Source organism: Coturnix japonica, chromosome 2, assembly GCF_001577835.2.
Source record: "Coturnix japonica isolate 7356 chromosome 2, Coturnix japonica 2.1, whole genome shotgun sequence".
NCBI lineage: Eukaryota > Metazoa > Chordata > Aves > Galliformes > Phasianidae > Coturnix > Coturnix japonica.
The window spans coordinates 28,279,771-28,300,962 of NC_029517.1; the positions used below are offsets into that span (position 1 = coordinate 28,279,771).

General features: G+C 39.2%; 1 protein-coding gene across 6 annotated transcripts in view; it reads right to left on the reverse strand.

The window, feature by feature from the left end:
• The window catches only part of RAPGEF5 (Rap guanine nucleotide exchange factor 5), a 142,728-nt gene that overhangs the window by 93,840 nt on the left and 27,696 nt on the right, over window positions 1–21,192 (reverse strand). For all 6 annotated transcript variants that reach the window (XM_015853736.1, XM_015853739.2, XM_015853738.2 and 3 more), the window contains exons 2-7: window positions 20,180–20,230; window positions 19,033–19,139; window positions 17,904–18,025; window positions 16,374–16,542; window positions 10,281–10,347; window positions 5,250–5,298 (exon numbers count right to left, since the gene is read on the reverse strand). In XM_015853736.1, coding sequence (XP_015709222.1) covers window positions 5,250–5,298; window positions 10,281–10,347; window positions 16,374–16,542; window positions 17,904–18,025; window positions 19,033–19,139; window positions 20,180–20,230 — 565 coding nt within the window. The remainder of the gene's footprint in view (window positions 1–5,249; window positions 5,299–10,280; window positions 10,348–16,373; window positions 16,543–17,903; window positions 18,026–19,032; window positions 19,140–20,179; window positions 20,231–21,192) is intronic.

Here is a 21,192-nt window from a genome sequence, read left to right on the forward strand (position 1 = left end):
CCTTTATGGCACAACTGCCATTTCTGTAAATGAAAACACATCCTTCCAGTCCCTAAGGATTTTCAATAGCAGAAAACTAGTGACAATCATACGTGCCCATTTCACACCGGAGATATTGTACATTCCCTTGTTTACAAGACCCGTGCATTCAAAGGGTACTTAATGTGTTCCAGATTCAAACATGGTGTTGAGCTTCTCCATTCTTCTGTGACCTTCATTGTGTATTTGCAGCTTCATTTTTCAACCACATGTATAAATCTGACTCAAATTCTTAAGGATTTCTGAGTCTATATAACAACCCTAGTACAGGTGAGTAATAACATTACATAGGACATTCACATAGCACAGGCTGATTAATTATTTGAAATTATTATTAGAACAATTCTAATAGCATTTCTAATTATTGTAAAGGAATGTTACACCAGAAAGTCTCACACAGATCTGTGCTACTTGAGGAAAAGGGCTGAATGGGAATGACATGACTTCCTGAGCTAACAAAGCCGATAAAACAGTGGAATGCTGCCAGAAGGGTCCCCTAGACTCCTTCCCACACCACTCCCCACCCATCGATCAGAGCTGTCATCCTCACTTTGTGCTGGTTCCAGCACCTCTCAGCCCTGAGAAGAAGGATCTAAGGATACTGAGTACCTGGGAGGACAAGTTGTACATAAAATGCTATATTGGTAAATGCAAACTCATTCCCATAGGAAAAATTATGTGTAGCTGTATGCAGGCAACAAGCAGGTATCCATTATAGCTCTGAGCAGTTTCATTTTCTAAACTTAACGCTCAGTAGGGATCAAAAAGAAAAATACACACAGACAAAAAATGGAAGAGGATTAGTAATTAATCGATATGTTACCAAACAGAAAACAAACAGAAAATACCATAATTGTGCTGCATAAGCTGCTGTGTTTCTGTATTTTAAATACTGCATGCTGTTCTGGTTGCCTCATCCCAAAATAACATAATAGAAGATGAAGCAAAGATGATCAGCTTTAATGGAAGAGATTTAGAATGAGGAATAAGTAGTGCTTTAGCCTGGAAATGAGACAGCTCACTGGGGATATGACAGAAGGGCACAAAACAGTAAGAAGATGGACTGGGGATGGGTTGTTCACCACTTGCATAACTGAAGAGTAGTATCACAACAACTACCATCATGGGGATTGTGTTTTAAACAAACAAAAAATGCTTTCACACTCCTCAAACTCTGGGACTCACTGCCACAAGATGGTCTGAAGTACCAATGGGTTCAAAAAGCAATCTGACAAATCAGTAGTAAGAAAGTTCACCAGGGGCTACCCATCACAGCAGCGTGAGCACAGCAAAATCCCTCTTCCACAGCCTGGTGGATGCCGAGTGAGTACATCAGGACTGTCAGTACTTATTCTGTTTCCCTGCCCTAAGCATCCTCTGCTCATCACTTACAGCAGGATCATAACTGGATGCACCTTGAGTTAATAACCCAGCCTGGCTGCTGCTGTGTTTTTAACCTGGTGATGTTGCTCCAGGTGAGCTCAAGTACGACCATGCTGTGGCTCTCAGGGGGTGCTACAGCTGCTGCCAGGAGGGAGAGCTGCTCACAGCCTGCAAGGCACAAGCCTCATTGGTGAACTCACACTAAATCACCTGCCCTTCCCTTCTCAGGAAAGAGAGGAAAACTCCCTGTCCTGTTTGTTGCCCATGCCATGGTGTGCAGCACATGCTCAGAGCTGCCCAGCTTCTTGCTTGTGGACAGGATTAGCATGAGCACAGAGCATCCACCTGACAGACTTTGATCAGATGTGATGTACGCGTGTATCTCCACCACTGGCTAAACTTACAGCCTTAGGCTATTCACTGCATTTTCTCCCTGCTTTTGTTGCCTTCTCTAACGCATAAGGAACATGTCATGAGCCATGACAAGGAATTGAGATAAATGCCAGCCCTTGTAAAGCTTTAGAACAGAGGCTGCCTCTCTGTTCTGCTCCAGCACACTTGTGGTAGCGATCATAAACCAGCAAGGTATAAATAAACACAACAATTCTAATTGCCAAGTGCCTACAATTAAAAACAAAGTTATCTTCTGCTCCAGTTATTTGCTTCCCAAGACCTGTTACCAAATCAAGGATGACAGCATTTAATCTATTTATTTCTGATGTTAAGCAAGAACAATTTTAATGCATTTTTATATGCCACAGAGAAGTGCACAGGCTCATTTTTTTTCCTCTTAGGTCAACTTTATTATGAGAGCTTCATTCTAGTGAAATATAAATGTGCTTTGTAGTCAACAGTGTGACTAAAGATCATCAAAACTTCTGGATTACAGGCATTAATTTTAACCCTTTTGCATTGCTCAGTTTCATTTGCAAAGAAACTACCAGTTTTAAGTTCCCTCTGCATGAGGGCTCACAAGCACCTACCTACCTGCTTCCCCCTTGCTATCAGAGTGTTACAGATGCAGCATACATTTTAAATACAAACAGGCAGATCTCCAGAGCATACAGGTTTTTCATTTCTCAGGTTCTGCATTTTTCCTTCAGCCATCTGACAATTTTATGCTTGTTCCCATATTCTTCCTCCCCACAAAAAAAAAGACCAAAGAACACCTCTGGAGGAAAAGCATTCTAGCTCCACCTTACAGACTTCACTTTCTGCTGATGACGTCCATTCAGTAAGAATCTGACATTCTGCCCTACCCCGCATCAGGCTCATGACTCTGTCTTCATTCACAGAGCATTTTGTCAGCAGATATAGACAGTGTCTTAATCTCTGATCTGAAACAGCTGTTCCAGCCCAAGAACTGAAACAGCCATAATTACTGCTTCTGAATTTCTTCGATTGCTACATAGAAGCCCAAGCTTTATTTCACTGCTTGTTTGACCCTGATATTCAAAGGCAATGTTTCCCCTACACAGACCTCAGAAACTGCAGCCTATTCAGGACGAGGGCTGCAGCCCACACTCAGGCTGGAACCAAACCAGGGCCACCAGCCCGCCTGATAGCCATGTGCCATAGGTTTTAAGCCAAAATAAACTCTTTGTCTGAGGTTTATTTCCTGGAATTATATACAGTCTTGGACAAGGTTAGAAGAACAATATCTTAGAAAGATCCTGTGGCTTTTAGCTCGAGAAGCACTTTCTGTGAAATATGCTTCACTTCAGCAGGCACAGCATACCACAGCCTGATTGTGCACAGTAACTGCTATGCTGTGAACTTAGCCATCAGCAATAAAATAAATAAGCATAATCAACCACTCTAATTTACTCTGTTCCTACTGAAGTAAAGGCATTAACATAAATTAGACCTTACAGTTAAGCCTATTCATGTAGCCATTTATTTTTCTAACAGTTGTCCATGATGAAACACAAAGAAACGCACATTTCAAAAACAAGTGAGCCTGGTTTGGGCTAAAACTGGCTAAAGAGTTGTCTTTCATTCAGATCTAAACTGATCTTGCTCGTGTTTCCATTAACATGTTAGGAAGGGCCTGTCAGCACTTCAGAGTTCTGCAGGTAGCTTTGTTTATTTAAGGCTGAAATTTTTAACTAAACCATTCTATCTGCTCGACATGGGCTGCCATTCTACCAGCACAAGGGAGACTCCAAGAACTGCCCTCCTATCTCATTTTACTCCCTGCAGCTCATTCCCAATTCAGTTGCCCCTGTCTCACACTGCAGGGACCCAACGGTTTATGGAGCCATCCATGGAACAGAAATAAGATGCTAATTCAGGTTAAAACAAACTCTTTTGGAGGAACTTTTATTCACAAACAGTTGCTGCACTTTGTCAAAAGAACTGAAACTGAGACACAGGGACAGAGATTTCTTAGAGCTGTATAGCTACTAAGTAGAAGCTTTGTGGAACCATACGCTTGACCCATTTTACAGTAAAACAAAAGGAATCCTTCAGTCTCCCCTTAAAATAACCCTTTTTTTTCCTGCACTGAACCAGAGCAGAAGCATTTCCACATTCAGCCATCAGAAATCAGGTGGGACTGGGCTGGCACCAAGTGAGGACAGCAGCAGAGGGCTGCTGACACTGCCAACTACCACAGCAGCTCCAGAAGCCAAGTGCAGATACTCACAGAAGTACACAGCTCTGAATTCATATTTACATGTAATTATTTTCTGTGGATTTACAGGTGACCCTGGATGCAACCTATGGGTATTTCTATTTCTGGCTAAAGATGCATCACACCATCTGAAATATTTTTTTAATATGGAAGTATTTGCAGATATACTGGCCACATCTTCTAGTGCATTGAGTTAAAGATGTCATTTTATGCACAGTGGTGTGTTGTGTATAATAACTTTTTGCTGTACTTGCAAGCAGCAGGTAGACAGACTGATACAGATCCTATGACACCATATCATTAGCAAGTCAGAAAATATCTTGAAGTGCAAGATCTATTACCTCAATTTCTGGCAAAACCACAGAAGTAACGAGATGCTCGGTGAAATTACTCCCAAAGACCTCTAAGGACTTGGGAACATGCCAGTAATTTCAGTCAACTCCATTTCTGTTTTGCTCTGGCAATACATTCATCTCTCCCTTTGCCAAAGGCAGTTTGCCCTGACTGCATGTTAAGAGGCAAAGACACCTAAGAGTTAACCCTGTACAGGGGAAGGTTTGGTTAGTTCCTATGCAAAGCCAAGGAAATGGCTGTGCTGATAAACCCTAACAGAGGTGAATGACCACAGATTTCAGTACCTTTACACTGTATTGAGCACATGCTGTAATGCTCATATTCTCAGATTTTCAGTTACCTTTCCCCTTCTTCTGGCCTCATAACAAAATTGCTGCTATAGTCATTTGGGTGCATCAGACACGTCCTCAGGAAAGAAAGCCCTCATGCACAAAGTTGGACTTTTGCTTAAGATAAGGAAATTCAGCTGATCAGGCAAGTAAAACACGGCAAAGATGGCACAAGATGCCAGGCCATACAACAAACACAGGGAAACCATCAATTTATTTGTCTGTTATAAAGTGCAAAGCCAGAGGTAATAACATCAGCCAGCAAGAGATCTGTGTTCAATTCAAGCATGGCACTTGAGTTTTACCAGCAAGGCCATTAGATTTGATGGGAAGAAAAGCTAAACTTCACACTAATTGCACAGTGCCCTGTATGCAGATTCTCCAGTGAGAGGGGAGCAAGCTCCATCTTTGCTTCCCAGTCTTAATAGGACAGCAACAAAAATATAAACACTTTAACAACAAAAGAGATCAATGTTATACAAACCTCTCCAAAGTCCAGTCTGACTCACCTGACTTCCTGGCTTTCAAGGCAATGACAGCAGCCAGCTCTCTCTGAACCTAAAACACCGGGAAAGGAAGCAATGGTTATTGTTACTGATATGCAGTAAAACAGACAAAAAAAAAAGCAACCTTGGCAGGATACAGAGTATCAGCATTTTGGAGCAGTAACTGGAGGCAGCCTTACATAGAAAGTCTCAAAACTGCGGTCACTTTTCTAGGAAATCTATTTCTTGTTTTCAGCTGGGAATCATGCAACAATGATTTTGTTTCAACCTTAATTTAATGTAAATATTGCACCTTCCTTAGGGAATGGCTAATTCAGTAGCTCGACATGCAATTTATTTGTGCAGCATATCTCCTTCACAAGCACACACTTAAGGCTTCTTCCTTTCCTTGTTAAATGTTTATTTTATCTCTACTGAGCACCCTTGTAGCCTTGGACTTATGCGTGACTGCAGCACAGGCACACTGCCCATGCTGGGGTTTGGCTAATGTTTGTAGATATAACCGACATTCACTTTTGCAGCTTCGAGGAGGGAACAACCTCTTCTACATGCACGACTGACCATTTCAGGACCAAAATTTAGCTCCAGGTGAACGTGCAGAAATAGGAGCTATCTGGTTTCCACATTTCCAGGCTACCTTACTGGGATGTGATGAAATGTCTGCCATGCTAGACAACTCCCTCTCTCAGCCTCTTGTCTCTGCTTTTCTGCATTCCCTCTATTTTCCATGTATTCTCTGTGCTACCAGACACATTTTCTTTAGCCACCTCACCCCTATAATATTTTCCCCTCATAGATGTTTTCCTTTAAAAGAATAATAAAATATAGTAAATTTCTACATTATGCATATTTCATTTATGCTCTGTTATGTTGCTCTGAGCAGAAAGACAGACTGCAGTGGTTACCAGAAGACAAAATTGCATGGGACATCACAGGACAACGGTAACCCTGCATCCGCTGATCACACAGCTGCCACCCAGCAGCCTGCTCCATGCAGAGCAGAAAGCAGTCAAACCAGAGGCCACATCCTTCCTCCACTTGCATCCTTCCTTCCCTTATAGCAAGGGAATGGACAGTTTTTTTTGTTGTCTCTGCAAGGTACAAGGATCTTTTCTACTCCTTATTGCTGCCCTATGGAAACGGACCTACTTTTCTGCCTCTCCAAGCAGGAAAGTATGAAGGCAGTGCCACAGATCTCTTAAATGCTGTCCCGTTTCCAGCACAATTGTGCAAGCTGGCAATATCACCTTCCCTTCCTTCCTTCCTGTATACTCATTCCCATGTCTGGAGAACTGTTAATCATGTTTAATATAAGCACAAACTGTAAGCATGATAGGAAAGAACTTTTGTTAATTTTTGTTTGGTTGGTTGGTTTTTTGTTTTTGTTTTTTTTTTGTAAACTTGCATGCTTACTCACAACATTTAATATACACAAGTAGTAACATACACAGGCCATCCAGAGAGATTTTCTATAAAAGCCCAAGCTGTGTCTGAATAATCCCACCAACACTTCTCTTGGATAAACCGCTCAGACCTTGTGCTCTTCGTCAACCTCAGCAGAAGGCACCAATGTCAGCGCCCCAGCCCTGGTCTATTCTCCCAGGTGCAGACAATATGAAGCAGTGCCCCGATGACTCATCTTTATCTTTTAGTGTTTAAAAAACACATTATCTCAAGATTAGCCTTAGGAGACATAACAGTCTTCAACAGTTGTAAACATACCAATTAATCCAATCAAACAGAATTGGAAAAATGCAAATCTCTTCGTAAGCATAAAAAAACCCCAAACACCACCTTCCCAGAAACAGGAGAAAAACACAGCTTTGAGGCATCCTGCTATTCTACGTACAGTATTGCTTTCTCTTACAAGGCAGAACTTTCTAAGTTTGAGCAACATTGTTACCATCACAGGCAGTAACAGAACTACTTTTCTGTATTTTCTCTATATTAAGTAAAAAATCTTGTTGGTTGTTGTGTGCCAAGAATGTAGCTGCCATTGAACTTAATCTGACCAAACTATTAAGCTAAAATAGAGGGGGAGGGGGGGGAATGTCCCTCTAGTCTTAATATTAAGCAAACATTCCTTCCTCAAAGGGTTTCATCCGGTCTGTCTGAGCTCCCTCTCATAGGATTCATTTCAGTCACTAAGAATTGGTACTGCTAAGTATCCTTCTGGATTTGCCTGGTGCCCCTAGATTTCATAGTCTATATGCTTTTGTCTATTTTAGCGTAAATGCACTTGACATCTCTGCTGGACGTGCAATTCCTATGCATCATTACACCAATGGAAATCAGTGTACAACATTCATTCCTCACTGCACACATGCCACACATTATCATACCTCTTCCTAATAGGATTTCAGTTACTGCCTGTTTGACAAAATCGATAGTCGCACATCACACTGCAGATAATAATCTAGACTCAAAGTAAAATATCTATTCAAACAAGAGCTATACCTACCGTAATAAATGGAGATATTTATATATATATTGTTTATACATGTAGCTTGTCACCACATAGTGAGCACTATCCAAATAGTATCCCACTTTGAGTAGCAATGCAGATGTTGAGACTGATTCAGCTTTAAGACCAGCTCCCCACATTGTATTCACAGAAATATTATTATTATGGTCAAAAGGGAATGTCTTGTGCGTGCACCTTGACACAACTTATTCAGTTTTCTTTTTGCAATAAGAAAAAGCAAGAGTATTCATATGGATTTGTACCCACTTGTATGTCTGCTTCATCAAATACAAGCAGTATATTTATATGTTTAATCTTTCCATGTGAAGAGTTCAATTCACATTTTTGTACCTCAGATAATGACAGTATGACAGACCGCAAATAAATGTAGCACCTGGATGACTTCTTAAGATACCGGGAAACTGAATTTCCCAGATGCACTTCATTAACACCTTAATATGCTCTTCTACCTTATCACAAGGTGATGCAACAGAAACACTCAGAGACAACTCAAATTGCTCTGGTTTTAAAAGTGCTACAAGACCTTCTAGATGCAGCTCCTTTTTTTGGGACATCACATAGAATTCATGGCAGCTCCAAAATGCTTCTGTAAACCCAGGAGTGATCTTTACATTTTTCTTAAATTCCCATTGCAATGGAGAAGATAATGAGAGCATGAATCTCAACAGGTTCCATTCAGTTACCTTTACTGATTCTGCTTATTCCACTGTCGAGTAAATCGTAAAGAGAAACCAACACATGACCAAGTTAGTTTCTTGTATTTTGTACCTGACCTGCTTTTAAAAGAGGTGTATTACATGGATTATGTACACATTAAGATGAGAAAATAACCTCTGCAGTTTTCTCCGATTGCCCTTCTGATTTGGTATCATTCACAACAGCCATCACTCATCTTCTATGATCTCCATTATCATTGTTTAAAATTAAGAGTGCATTTCCTTGTCTAATCATGTCAGCTGGCTGAAGAAATAGACAGCAGTAGCATGTGCAAGCTGTTTTCCTCTACTGCCTGATAGGATTTGAACTTCTGTACCTAGAAATGCATGAAAAAGTAAAATCTAATCTCCAGCTGCTTTAGTGCTAGTTTCTTAAGGCCATGAAGCTTTAAGAAAATTTTAGATCCCAAACTACTGGATGGAAGAAATGAAGTAAAGCAATATTCCAGATTATATTTCAGCTTCCCCTAGAGAGAGAAATTAATAAATGTAAATGTTAACATTTGAGGTATTCTGCTCAGTTCTCAGGCTTTTTATCCAGAATTTGAATTTAGAATTTAGAAAACTGATACAGAGAACCTGTACAGTTTTCTGAGAAAACAAACAAAAAAAGCAGGAAAAAAAGAAAAAAGAAAAAAATCTTTTTTTGACACCACCATGGCAATGAATGGGCCTCAGGCCATCTGGAAATGCAATTGCCTAATTTTTCTTCAGTTAGTTAGCTGCAGTGGTAAAACAGCTCATTAAAAATAAAACAGAATTGAACACGTGCCCTACTGCTGGAATCACCAAGGATGTCGTTCAAATGTTTGACCTTGCAAGACAGATGAGAAGCACTCTGAACTCAGTGTCAATTACTCACATGTTTAGAGATGTGCATTCTCCTCCAATGTATCCATCAACAGTTTGAGCCAGTGCTCTCAACATGTTTTGTTGAGGGAAAACATATTCTTTTAGTTTTGTGAGAGGAAGCTTGTGATGGGTACTGGCAACGTTCTATAGAGAAAGTGGTTTTGTGGGTTTTGTTTGCTTGGTTGTTGTGTTGCTGCTTTTTTTTTTTTTTTTTTTTTTTTTTTTTTTTTTTTTTTTTTTTNTTTTTTGTATTTTTGTTTTGTTTTTTAAAAAGATGACTTTGCAGTAAGTATGTCTTTCTATTTTTTACTCCAAGAAAAAGTAAAAATGGAGGAAATCTCATTTCTGAGTTTCCCACTCTTTCATTTTTAGTGTCAGGGGGAAAAAGGAAGGAAAAAAAAAAAAGGAGAAAAAAAGATAGAAAACAAACAAGGAATTTGAATATAGGGAAAATAAAAAATAAAGAACAATTTACAAACAGGATTTTCTAACCTCATAATTTTACGCAAGGTGTTGAGCAAAGAGAATTGCTGTCTTTCTACATTTTTTGTACATGTCTTTTGTAAAGCCATTTGTCTTTAAAAAGCTTTGCACTAAATCTCCTTCCTTTCAGTTTTTCAGAGTTTTCAACATCCCACTTGATTCATTTTTCTCTTCCTTGTTTCCCCCCATCCTGCACTCCACTTGACCAAGAGGATCTGATATAAAAATCAGCATGATTCTCCAAATTGACATTTCCTGGGACATAAATAGTGTGGATTATAAGAGAGCAAACTGCAGTCCTTCCTTGGACTGATTTTAATAGCTGTGTAATTACACACTAAGACTCTAATAGAGCTTCCTCCATTCAGGGACCAAAAAAACCAGTAGTTTGCATTACAAACAACTCCTCACTAAGACTTGGTTCTTTAATTTGAAAAGATCCAAAACATGACAGTATTTCAAACATGATCAGTACAAACTTTGATGCAGTGACCTTACCGCAGAAGTGAGACGAGCAAGAATTTCAGCATTGGTTTCTGCTGTATCTTCTATTTTTTGATCAGGCCTTAAAAACAAAAATAAGATTATATTATTTCTTTCATTCTGTTTCAATATCTTTTGATTCCTGAAAAGCACAGAGCTATGTGGCCAGAGGCTCTAATGTAAAAGGGCTTTTGAGATTCCACATCAAAAAGATGACTGCAACGTGACAATAATTAATTGTGTCAGTAACTACAGAGCACACCCTTTGTACCTTGCTGTCAAGAACTTTTGTGATTGGATTGACATAAATCAATGAGAGAATTCAACTATAAAGACATGATGAAAAACTGAAGAACACGGGATATACAAGATATTCTTAACTCAAAGTTGTTTATGTGATTGCATATTTTGCTGTGCTAAAAACATATGGGATCAACAGAGCAAAGTCTTCCATCTGCCCACCAACCAGCTTTCCTCAAGAGTGGAGAAATAACTTTAATGGTACACACACTTGTACAGATAAAAGCAGGCAGCATCAAAATTACTATGGGCAGCTGTAGTTTGATATTTATGAAAAAGTAAAAATGAAAAGAATAAAGATAAAAAGCCATAAATTAGCAAACTAAAGTAAGAGCTGAGAACACTGTTAGGTTGCAATGACAGTAATTCACAAAACAGAAAGACTTGATGCATCTTTAGAAAAATGGGGCAGTGTATGTCAAACTCTTTTGAAGGCTGTCATAGAACCTGCCCATGTGGATGAAGCCATATTAACACTGATGTAGGATAGAAGTATTTTGTCCTTGAAACAGCCTAATTCTTACCAGTAAACTACCCGTGAGACTTTCATAAGTCTTACAGACAATCAGAAGATCATTCAGCAAAGATACTAATATGATGGGATTATAACTATGGAAAGAAGAAAAGGACATGTTTTACTCTTGACAGTTTTCAAGAGGCATAGCATGTCAGCAAGATATGCAAAATTGCAGCTGCTCTACTAAACAGAAATCACAGGTATTAGCAGTTCCTTCTGTCTTTGGCTAAATTATTTAATTGCTCATTTGCCTTGATGTGCTGTGCTTAGAGATTACTGACAAGATGCCTGGAATAAGCAGCTGGAGAATTTGTGGTTCTTACAACCCATGTCCAAAAATTTCTTTCCCTAATCATGGAATCATAGAATTACCCAGGTTGGAAAAGACCTTGAAGATCATCAAGTCCAACCGCAGCCTAACCATAGTACCCTAACTCTAACAACCCTCTGCTAAATCATATCCCTGAGCACCACATCCAAACAGCTCTTAAACACATCCAGGGATGGTGATTCAACCACCTCCCTGGGGAGCCTATTCCAGTACCTAACTACCCTTTCTGTAAAGAAGTGCTTCCTAATATCCAACCTAAAGTTACCCCGGCGCAACTTGAGGCCATTTCCCCTCGTCCTGTCACATGTCACCAGCGAGAAGAGACTTGCCCCACTCTCACTGTAAGCACCTTTCAGGTACTGGAAGAGGGCGATAATTAAAAAGCTAAGGACAGAAAGCACTGGATGACACATGCATCCATTCTCTGACAAGCATGTTTAAATCAAAACAATAATTTGGATTAGAAAGCACACCACTATCAAACCAGCCTTTCCCATTCAAAGAAAAAATGTGATTTAATGTTTTAAGTGTCAGCCCAAAATAAATTTTAAAAGTTTGCATGTACTGATTTATTCAGTCTCTCTCTTCCTAATTTGGGATGAGATGAAAACATCTGACCACTGTCTATGCCTACATTTCCCTGCACATCCAACCTTTTCTGATCCTCCCAGAACCAGGATGGAATGAGGCTCTTCTAAATGGGAGGCAAAAGACAGCAGCTCTATACACAGCCACAGATACAGTTCATCAGAAAAGCACATACCACAGCTATTTCCATCTTGGGTTTTTATCTCTTCATCTTCTATTTTAAAATGCTCTCCATATTCATCTGCATGTGAGCTTCAAATTCTTATGAAAACATTAATGCACTAAAGCCAGCTTCCCAGGATTTGAGAGGAACATTGTATTTTTATACCCAAGCTAATGATAAAAAAAACAAAAAACAGTAGGGCTGGTACTGAACAGAGACCACAAAGCTTATGTAAACAAGTCTAATGACTATGCTGACCAGCCTTCACATACTTGAACAGAGCAAAACACAGGGATGCTTGCCCCAGATCTGCAAACAGGCAGGCCAGATTTGCACAACCACTACGGTGCACCACCTGGAAGCAAGTGCATTGCTTCCCAAGCTGCTCACAGAGGAAGCAATACAGCCATGCCCGTGATCCCATGCCTGGACAGTACCTCAAATATCTAATGTAGAGCCACAACTTCTGCTGTACGCTGGCTGTACAGTCCACCTACGATGCAAATAAAAGACCCAGGGATACCTGAGAGCTGTCTCCATTCAGCAAAAGCTTTCCTGGAACTCCTAAAGGCACTGCATAAACGGATATCCCATCCTGGGTATCTGTATTAAAGCCAGTTTACCCACAAATAGGGCTGCTTTTCCAAAGTTAAGAAAATGTATATTACTTTTGGACAGAAGATACAGAATGTAGTATAAATAAAATAAAAATAAAATAAAAAACAATATAACGGGGAAAAATCCCATTTCTAATTATTTCTTCAAATAATTACAGAAGTATTGTTCATTCTAAAAGTTCAAGGCATCCATTGTGTTCTAGAAATGTCCCAGTGGCACTAGGAATTAGGTGTCGTTATAAACATCTCCATTTGCAAAGAAGGAAGTAGAAGCACATAAAGATTAAATGTCTGATACAATGCCACCTCAGTCACTGGGAAAGAATTCAGGAGGCATTGAATGAGAGCCTAAGTGACTGCTCAAGGCTGCAATTAAGTCCATGGCAGAGTTCTGAATACAAATCTTTTGTTCCCAGGTTAAGCCAATATTCACTTATTTTCTATTCAAGTAGAACTTGGCCATGATTAACATCGTGTGTTTAATGACACCAAGAGGCTTCTACATCAGTCCCACCTCATCTGGCAATATCTACAGTAGCTCAATACTGAGAATACATGCAACAGCATGTTCCTGGGTGAGCAGCTCCTAGGTGCTCCTGGGATCCAAGGATACTGGGATCCACAGTAAGAACAGCTCTCTCCCTGTTAACAATAGGTAAAGCCAACAATACAGGCTACAAGAAAAAAAATAAGAAGAAAATGAATACAAAAAATTAAGGTACAAAAAGACAATGTTAATGGTATCAAAAACAACTAAATGTGTATTTAGTCAGATAAACACTCACTGTATGAAAAGATTTTTAGAATTGCCTTTCTTCATTAAAAGAAACACATCAGTTTATTTAACTTGAAGGAATGACTTTAACACAGACCTCATCACATCTATTCACTTTCAGATTGTTTTTTAGCATTTTATTATGTGTGTCAGGCACGGAGAATTTTGAAACTGGAAAACCCACCTTTCCCTTTAAGTATCACCTTCCCTAGAGACTGTAACACTACTTAACATTCATATCCTTCAATATGTACTTTAAAAAAAGCACCTCTTCAATCTGACAGGTAAAATCTCCAGAAAATAACTCTTCAGTGACAACATCCCCAAAAGGAATCCAGCTTTGACTAAAATTTGAATAATGTGAGCAGGAAGGAGCTGGAAAGGTACATTAAAGAATAATTGTTCAATTTCTGTGACAGGGAGCATCCTCCACAAGAAATGCCAGTTACAATGAAATGATGAAAGAGCAAAGCTGGCAGTAAAATGGAGGAAATCTGGCCAAGGTCAGCATGTCTGGCACATTTTTAACTTGAACCTGAAAAGTCTTGAACCCATTCTTTTATCCAGCATCCTTTGTGTAACATGTCAGTACAAACTATTTGGTTTGCCTTTTTCAGTGAAAGCCTTTCTACAAGTAGTCGTGAACCATGACAAGTGGCCTCGTTTGCAGTGATAATGAGGAAAACCACAATTCCCACTGAAATCAAGATGAAATAGCCCCGATTGCTTAAGAAACAGCAAAATTGTTTACTACTCAAGTAGACCAGATGACAAGAATTTCTGTTTCCAAAACTATTCAAAGGTTTTGTTCCACATGAGTCATCTGCTTAGAAGATCACACTCAACTCCTACTTTAGACAATTTATGGGCTTCATCCCTTGTCAGCGCTCACTCGAGTTGACCAAATAAATGCATTTTCAGAGAAAGCTTCACCCTAGAACTGCCAGTTTCTGGTCATGAGGGCAGTCAGCAACAGGAGCAGTGATCAAGATTCTGCCTTGAGGAAAGCACAGAAGTTATTGAGTTCTTTTGCAATCAGCTCACCACATTTAAGACACAGACTGAATGCCTCAATTTAAGAAACTGAGCTTGAGACATTTCCAGGCACTTTGCACTTTATGCTCTTTCTGATTATTTCTGTAATACATTTATTTGAGTGTGTTTTTAATGTCTGCCACATAGAGAAGGAACATTTTGTTACAAATAAATAAATAAATAAAATTGTATCTGGCATTAAAGAGAAGAGAAAATCATTCTGCTGCCAAAGTAAGAATTCTCCACAGCTTAAGTATCATGTTTGAGGCTTCATCACACTAGGGACAATGAAAGAATTTAACCCAGCTCATCAACTCTAGCCAGTTCCTGCAGCTCAGCCAAGGCATGAGGGGTCATGAGCCTCCAGACCTCTCACTGACGCCTTTTTCTGTATTTTGGCCTCTTGCTGGGACACAAACAAGTACGGCTCTTTCTAGCTGCTGTAAATAGACAACATTTAGCATGCAGCTGTTTTAGCACAGAAGGTATATTAACACCCCATGGTGAATTCAAGGGTTGCTGAAAACTCCCACTACCCCTCCTCAAAATTAGAGAGGGAGAAAATAAGGAGGAAAAGGGCTTGAGGATTGATATACAGACTGGGAGATCACTCATCAGTTACCATCAAAGGCAAAACAGACTCAGCATAAGGAGATTAATATAATTTATTGCCTACTAATAACAGACTAGAGCAGTGAGAATTAAAAGTAAACCAAAACCACCTTCCCCTCAACCACTCCCTTCTACTTCCTCTCCGTGGCAGCACAGGAGAATGGGGACTGGAAGCTGCAGTCAGTCAGTAACACTTCATTTCTGCCACTCCAGTTGGGGTACCCATGGGCTGCTGCCCCTTCAGCCATATCCACTGTCGCACTGTGGATAGGGGAGGTTTCTCCTTGGGCTGTAGAGAACCCCTGCTCTGTACCTGGGGCATCTCCTGCTCTCCTTCTGTACCGACACTGATGGCTGCAGGACTATTTCTTTCACATTAATCACTCCATTCCTACAGTTGCAGTGCAGCATTCACTCTTTCTTAAATAGGTGCAACCAGCATTGCTCATGGCTCATCCCTAGCCAGCAGCAGGTCCTTTTTTTGGAACAACCAGAACTGGCTCTGAGCTGACATGGGGAATTTCTGGATCCTGCTCGAAGGCTATCCCTGTGTCTCTCCCACTACCAAATCCCTGCCACATAAACCCCATACACATCCATGAGTTAGGTGGAAGAGGAAACATAGGAAGGGAAACTCTTAAATGGAATATATGAGAGATAAAAACATGAGACAACAGAGCTCTGACAAACATGCAACAGCAAACTAAAAACAGATGACTGGAGCTATTACATTCTTAATCTTTCACTCTATCCACCTGATTGCTGAAGATGACCAAGGACAAAGGCATCTAAGCTGCTAGTCAAACAGCTCCACAGCATGCTTACTGTCAAATTAGTGCCAAACATCCAAATGCAGGAGGAGACACCTCCAAAAAATAGAGCAGCTTGGGTAGGTAGTATAGCAAGCAACAGTCGCAAGGTAATAAAAAAGAACCACAGTATCTAAACAACACCAAGAGGAGTGCTGCCATTTATCTAGCACCAACGACTTTCTCAGATGCTAATCACAGTGCAGATAATTGAGAGACCCGTTTCTACAAAGCTTCTCAACCCTGAGTAGTAGAAAGCTGGCTCATTTGCACAGTGGTTTGGTGGTAAATAGTGCCATTGACAATTCAGCTGTATACAAAAACAATCCTAACTTTAAAACATATGTAGATGTCTACTTACAGGTTGCACATGTCAATCCTGGGAGGAGACAATGGCAGTAGTTGAAGTAGGAGCTTTACAGCATTCTTCCAACCTCCCTCCTTCTCAAATTCACAGAAAAGGTAGGTACATTCATCCGCTGAGAACTGGTAGAAAGCATAAGTGTCTCGAAAATAGAGTTCTCGGTCCACTGTTAGAAAAAAATAACATTAGATTAAACTTTTACCACATAAGGGTTCTGTGTTCCCAACTTGTACTGTATTGCACCTGGATTTAATTCTGAGTTGCACCACCACACAGGTCCAAAAGGATCACAAACAGTATAGAAACAATCCTGCCTTCTAGCATTAATTTAGTGCCTCCAAACTGAACAATTCCAAAATCTCAGCATGTAGATATTCAGGTTCCTGATATTGAAACTTTAAAATTGCTGACTGAACTGTTTTGGAAACAGTTTGGAATGAGGAGATATGGCTTGAAGAGAAAAACTTTTTTTTAAAAAAAGAGTTGAAATGATTTCATGATGAACATCTTCACAGCACGTTCATAAACTCACTGCTTTTAATGGCAATAATCTAATGCTTGGCCCATCATCATCCCAGCCCCTGTTACAACTCAAGGGTACTGGTTCTGTAGAACAGTCTTGAGTAGGATAATGTAGCAATACAAACAGCTGTCATCTTCTCTGGCATATCTGCAATTAAACTGGGATCAAATGACAGGTTCCACAGCCAAAAGAGGGAGTTCCTGCTGAGGGTGTCACTCAACTCTTGCCAAGGCTGCATTATCAGACATACTGTCAGTGTAACTGGATAAGGATAAAGCTTTTACACATACACTGAGTGTCAGCTTACATACAGAGAAGTCTTCTGCAACACCTCATCCTCTTGCAAGGAGGAAAAGGAAGCGTCTAGCACAAATCCCAGTGCTGAGAATACACCATGCTACCCAAGTGGTGCCACCAGGAGTGGAGTCTGTAAGGTTTCCAGAGGCTGGTTACCAGTTCTGTTGTCACAAACCACAGAATCTGGACCAGACCCTTAAATTTGGAGGGGAAGGAGAGGCAAGTGAGTAGAACCTGGCACCACAGTTTTCTCCAGGAGCTGAATCTTCTCTCAATCTGTTGTACTCTGATCTATGAAAAACAGTGGCAGGGGAAATCCCTAACTGCCAGACAAGTCATCTAGTGAACTGGTGATTTGCAGAGACCGAACAGCCAGTATCTTATGAAAAATCAAAAAGGTTGAGAAGAAAAACAAAATAGGCCAGAAGAGACATGCACCCTGACTGCAACTTGGCAATAGGCAATTATGTTTACTAAAGGAGAAGTAAGGAACTTGCCTGAAAAGAGAGATTCATCTTTGGTATTTATGAAATGAAAGGTCACAAATGCAGGCCTACCAAGGAAGTAGCAAAATAAGCAATTTAGTCACTAAGAATTGACCTATATGCTTTTTTTCTCCCTTTTTCCTTTTCCATCAAAAATGTGATTACACAATGCAGAAAAAAAGCTCAATGGTATTCCTTACTTACAAATACTATCATACTCACCAGATAATATAATGCCCATATCCAGAAGCAGCTGCCATACTCCAACTGCAGTAGATCTGCACTTAACAAAAGGGCAGTGCTCCAATAGCCAGTCTACCAGTTCTGATCCAACACAGCTTCTCCTGAAAGAAAACAGGCAAAGCATTACTGCAGTATAAGAGATAATGTTAAAATGCTGTTCTATAATACAGTGGTTTCTTTAAGTTTTATAGAGGTAATCCTCTTGCTCAGCAGAACAAGCCCTTTGTCTCAATTACTTCTTTTTGTAACCCTAGTTACTTCAAGGAAAGAAATTGTTCTGGCAAGAATGCCCCCGGTTACAACGAGAAAACTCATATTAGATTAGTAAGTTCCCTTACATACGTAAATCATGTGGCAATTGTCCCAGTATAGAATATTTCTTTTTTTATCTATTTGTGCTACATACAGACAGTCATCTGCAAACGTGCAAGAGCTACATAAAATCCCGAGGCTAAAAGCTGGATCTTATTTTATTTCAGAGCATAGTCACAAGCAATACAACCACACAATATCTGTGTAAGACCTTGAGTGTTGCTCTAGGATGTACTTCATCTTCCATATTATTGGTAAAATTCTTTTTAATTCATTTAAAAAAATTATGGCTTTTCTTAAATATATATGAATGGTGTTACAATAGCAACACATATTTTAGTGTAATTGAAAATAGGAGGAAGCAATTATTCTGTAGTGTAACACAAACTGAAAATTACTTTGTTACAGAAATATTCCATAAATTACATGCAAAAATCACTGTGCACATAAATCCTAGGAATCCAATTAACCTCTTCCATAACATCAGATCACGGCTGAATCTAGCATTCTTTTCAGCAAGCAACAAACAGAACTGTATACGAATCTACAAGCAATTAAATTAATGGACAAGTCGGGCCACTGCTGCTTTCTGACATGTGAAAAAGTAACACAAGAAAAGATGCTAAAATACATTTTTAAATGATTAAAAATACATATATATTTGACTTCTTGGTAAAACACACAAGATCTCACACTCAGAATTTGGTTTCTTATCAAATCAAATCAAATATATCAAATCAAGATATATGTAAATAAAACCCCATCCAGTTGGTTAAAATGAATGACCTCAGGTTACCTGCAAATTCCAGTAAGGTACACCCTGTCTTTAATCAGATCAGAAGCTTGCAGTGTAAAAATATTCCTGAGAGCTCTCCCAGCACAGGAGGAACTTTCTCCATAAATCTGAATGAAAAAAGAAATTGAAAAGTGTGACAAACAGGGACTTATTCCCATTGTAGCGCATTGCTTTTGCCACTCTCTGCTCCCTCCTCCTGAGCAATACCTTCTCCTCGGATAAATGACAAATAAACAATCAAAGCCTCACAGAAAACACACCCTAACTTCTACCATACCCAGTCTTATCACTAGCTGTGAACACCCCCATGAGCTGAAGATATGTTCAGATTAAAACGTTACTCTAGGAAGTCAGAAAGACTATCAACTTTTGAAAAATCACAAACACAATTACAGTTATTCCAGATGTTTTTGTGTTAAACAATTTAATACATGTCAAAATGCCATTTCATTGTTGTTGTTTTTTTCTTTTTGTATAGAAACTTTCAAGGTACAGTGTGACAGCTACAGGTCAGTTCCTCTGTACCTTGACACAAGAATAAATGAATGTTTGGGTTCTCCCATGCCTGATTTTCACTTTACACCTTAAGGCTGCAGATGGGTCGATCAAAACAGGACCTAATTCCATCTTCCATAAAAGCATGTTTTACTAAGATTCCACTTACTACTCCTTATTGACAAATTTAACTTAGTCATATGCGGCCACATTTCTTCCCAGTCCCAACAAACCATAGCAGTAATACAAATAACTAACTTGAAAGAAAATCAATATCATGGTTTCACTTCTTTCGGTTCATATGTCCTTGGATCTTTCAAAGAACATAAAACAATCATTTGGCATTAAAGTACAGTGAGATGTAAAAATGCAGAGTTCTCACTCCAAAACAGTACAGAACTAAGTTAAGTCATGGGAGTAGCTTAGGTGGCTAGGAAGCAAGTGCATACCAGACTTCACAGCTTCGCTGGAAAACTCAGTAATAGAAATGAACCATTTCTAAGACATTCAGATTATAACTCATTAACGGGATTTAATGGCAGGCTACATCCACAAGGGTCTTCAAAGCTACAATGAAGGGGTTGAAACAAAGCAAAGATATTCCTAATACACTGTTTTACAAAGTGGAATCAAAATGAAGCTTAACAAATACCTTGTTTGAAGGAGTTTCCAGGTATGGATTTGAAATTCTTCTGGACAGTGTCTGTAAGACAGTTTGGTAGAACTTTAGTTTTTTGTTTTTGTTTTGTTTAATAAAGGTATTTTAGCTGTTGAAATCTAAATAAGAATTTATCAAGTTATTTGAGTAGTCAAGCAGAAGCTTCAAACTAAGACATTTAATATTAGGGAAACGGGTAGGTAAAGTCACTTCTGTATTTTTAGCTATGTTTATTCTGGATCTGGAAAAGAAAATGAGCAATAACAAATTCCATAAAGAGCCCTTATTATTTCGGTCAGAAATGGCCAGAAATGACAAGGAAGTGTTTCAAGATAAACCTAAAAAACTCTAGATGAAAAGACCATCATGAAAGCAGTATGTACCAGAAGGGGGAAAATGTAATTACGTTTGCCCTAACATCTCTTCAAACAAACTTTATCAATTCAGTAACAACACCTCAGGGTCACAGAACCTCTCAAAGAATATCACTCTTCTTAAATTAAACTCTTAATTACATGAAAACACTGCCTTGTATAAGGATAAACGAGGAATCAAATGGTGACTAACAGGGAAGTAGCACTGCTATAACACACACCAGCATTATCTCTGTTGTGCCACATACTGCACTGGTAATAGTACCTCAGAAACAGATGCTCCAAAGTAAGACGGGATTCAAACAATGATATTAGTAGGAATAATGAAGGACTTGGATACATTATAAGATGAGATGAAAAAGAAAAGACTATGACCTAGGAGAGATTAGGAGAGATACCATTATACAAAATGATGAAACAGCACAGAGAAAAGATAGAATTTCTGTTCTCTATACAATGTGATACATATAATGTGAGAATAACAACTCAAACTGTGAAATTAGAAAAGTTTCATATTTGAAAATATAGAAAGGAAATAGACAAGTAACTCTTTAAGGAAACGCAATTGCCAAAAACTTGCTGCTGTTCAAGGACTGTGGACTGAAAGTTATGAAATCAAGAGTATATTTCTGG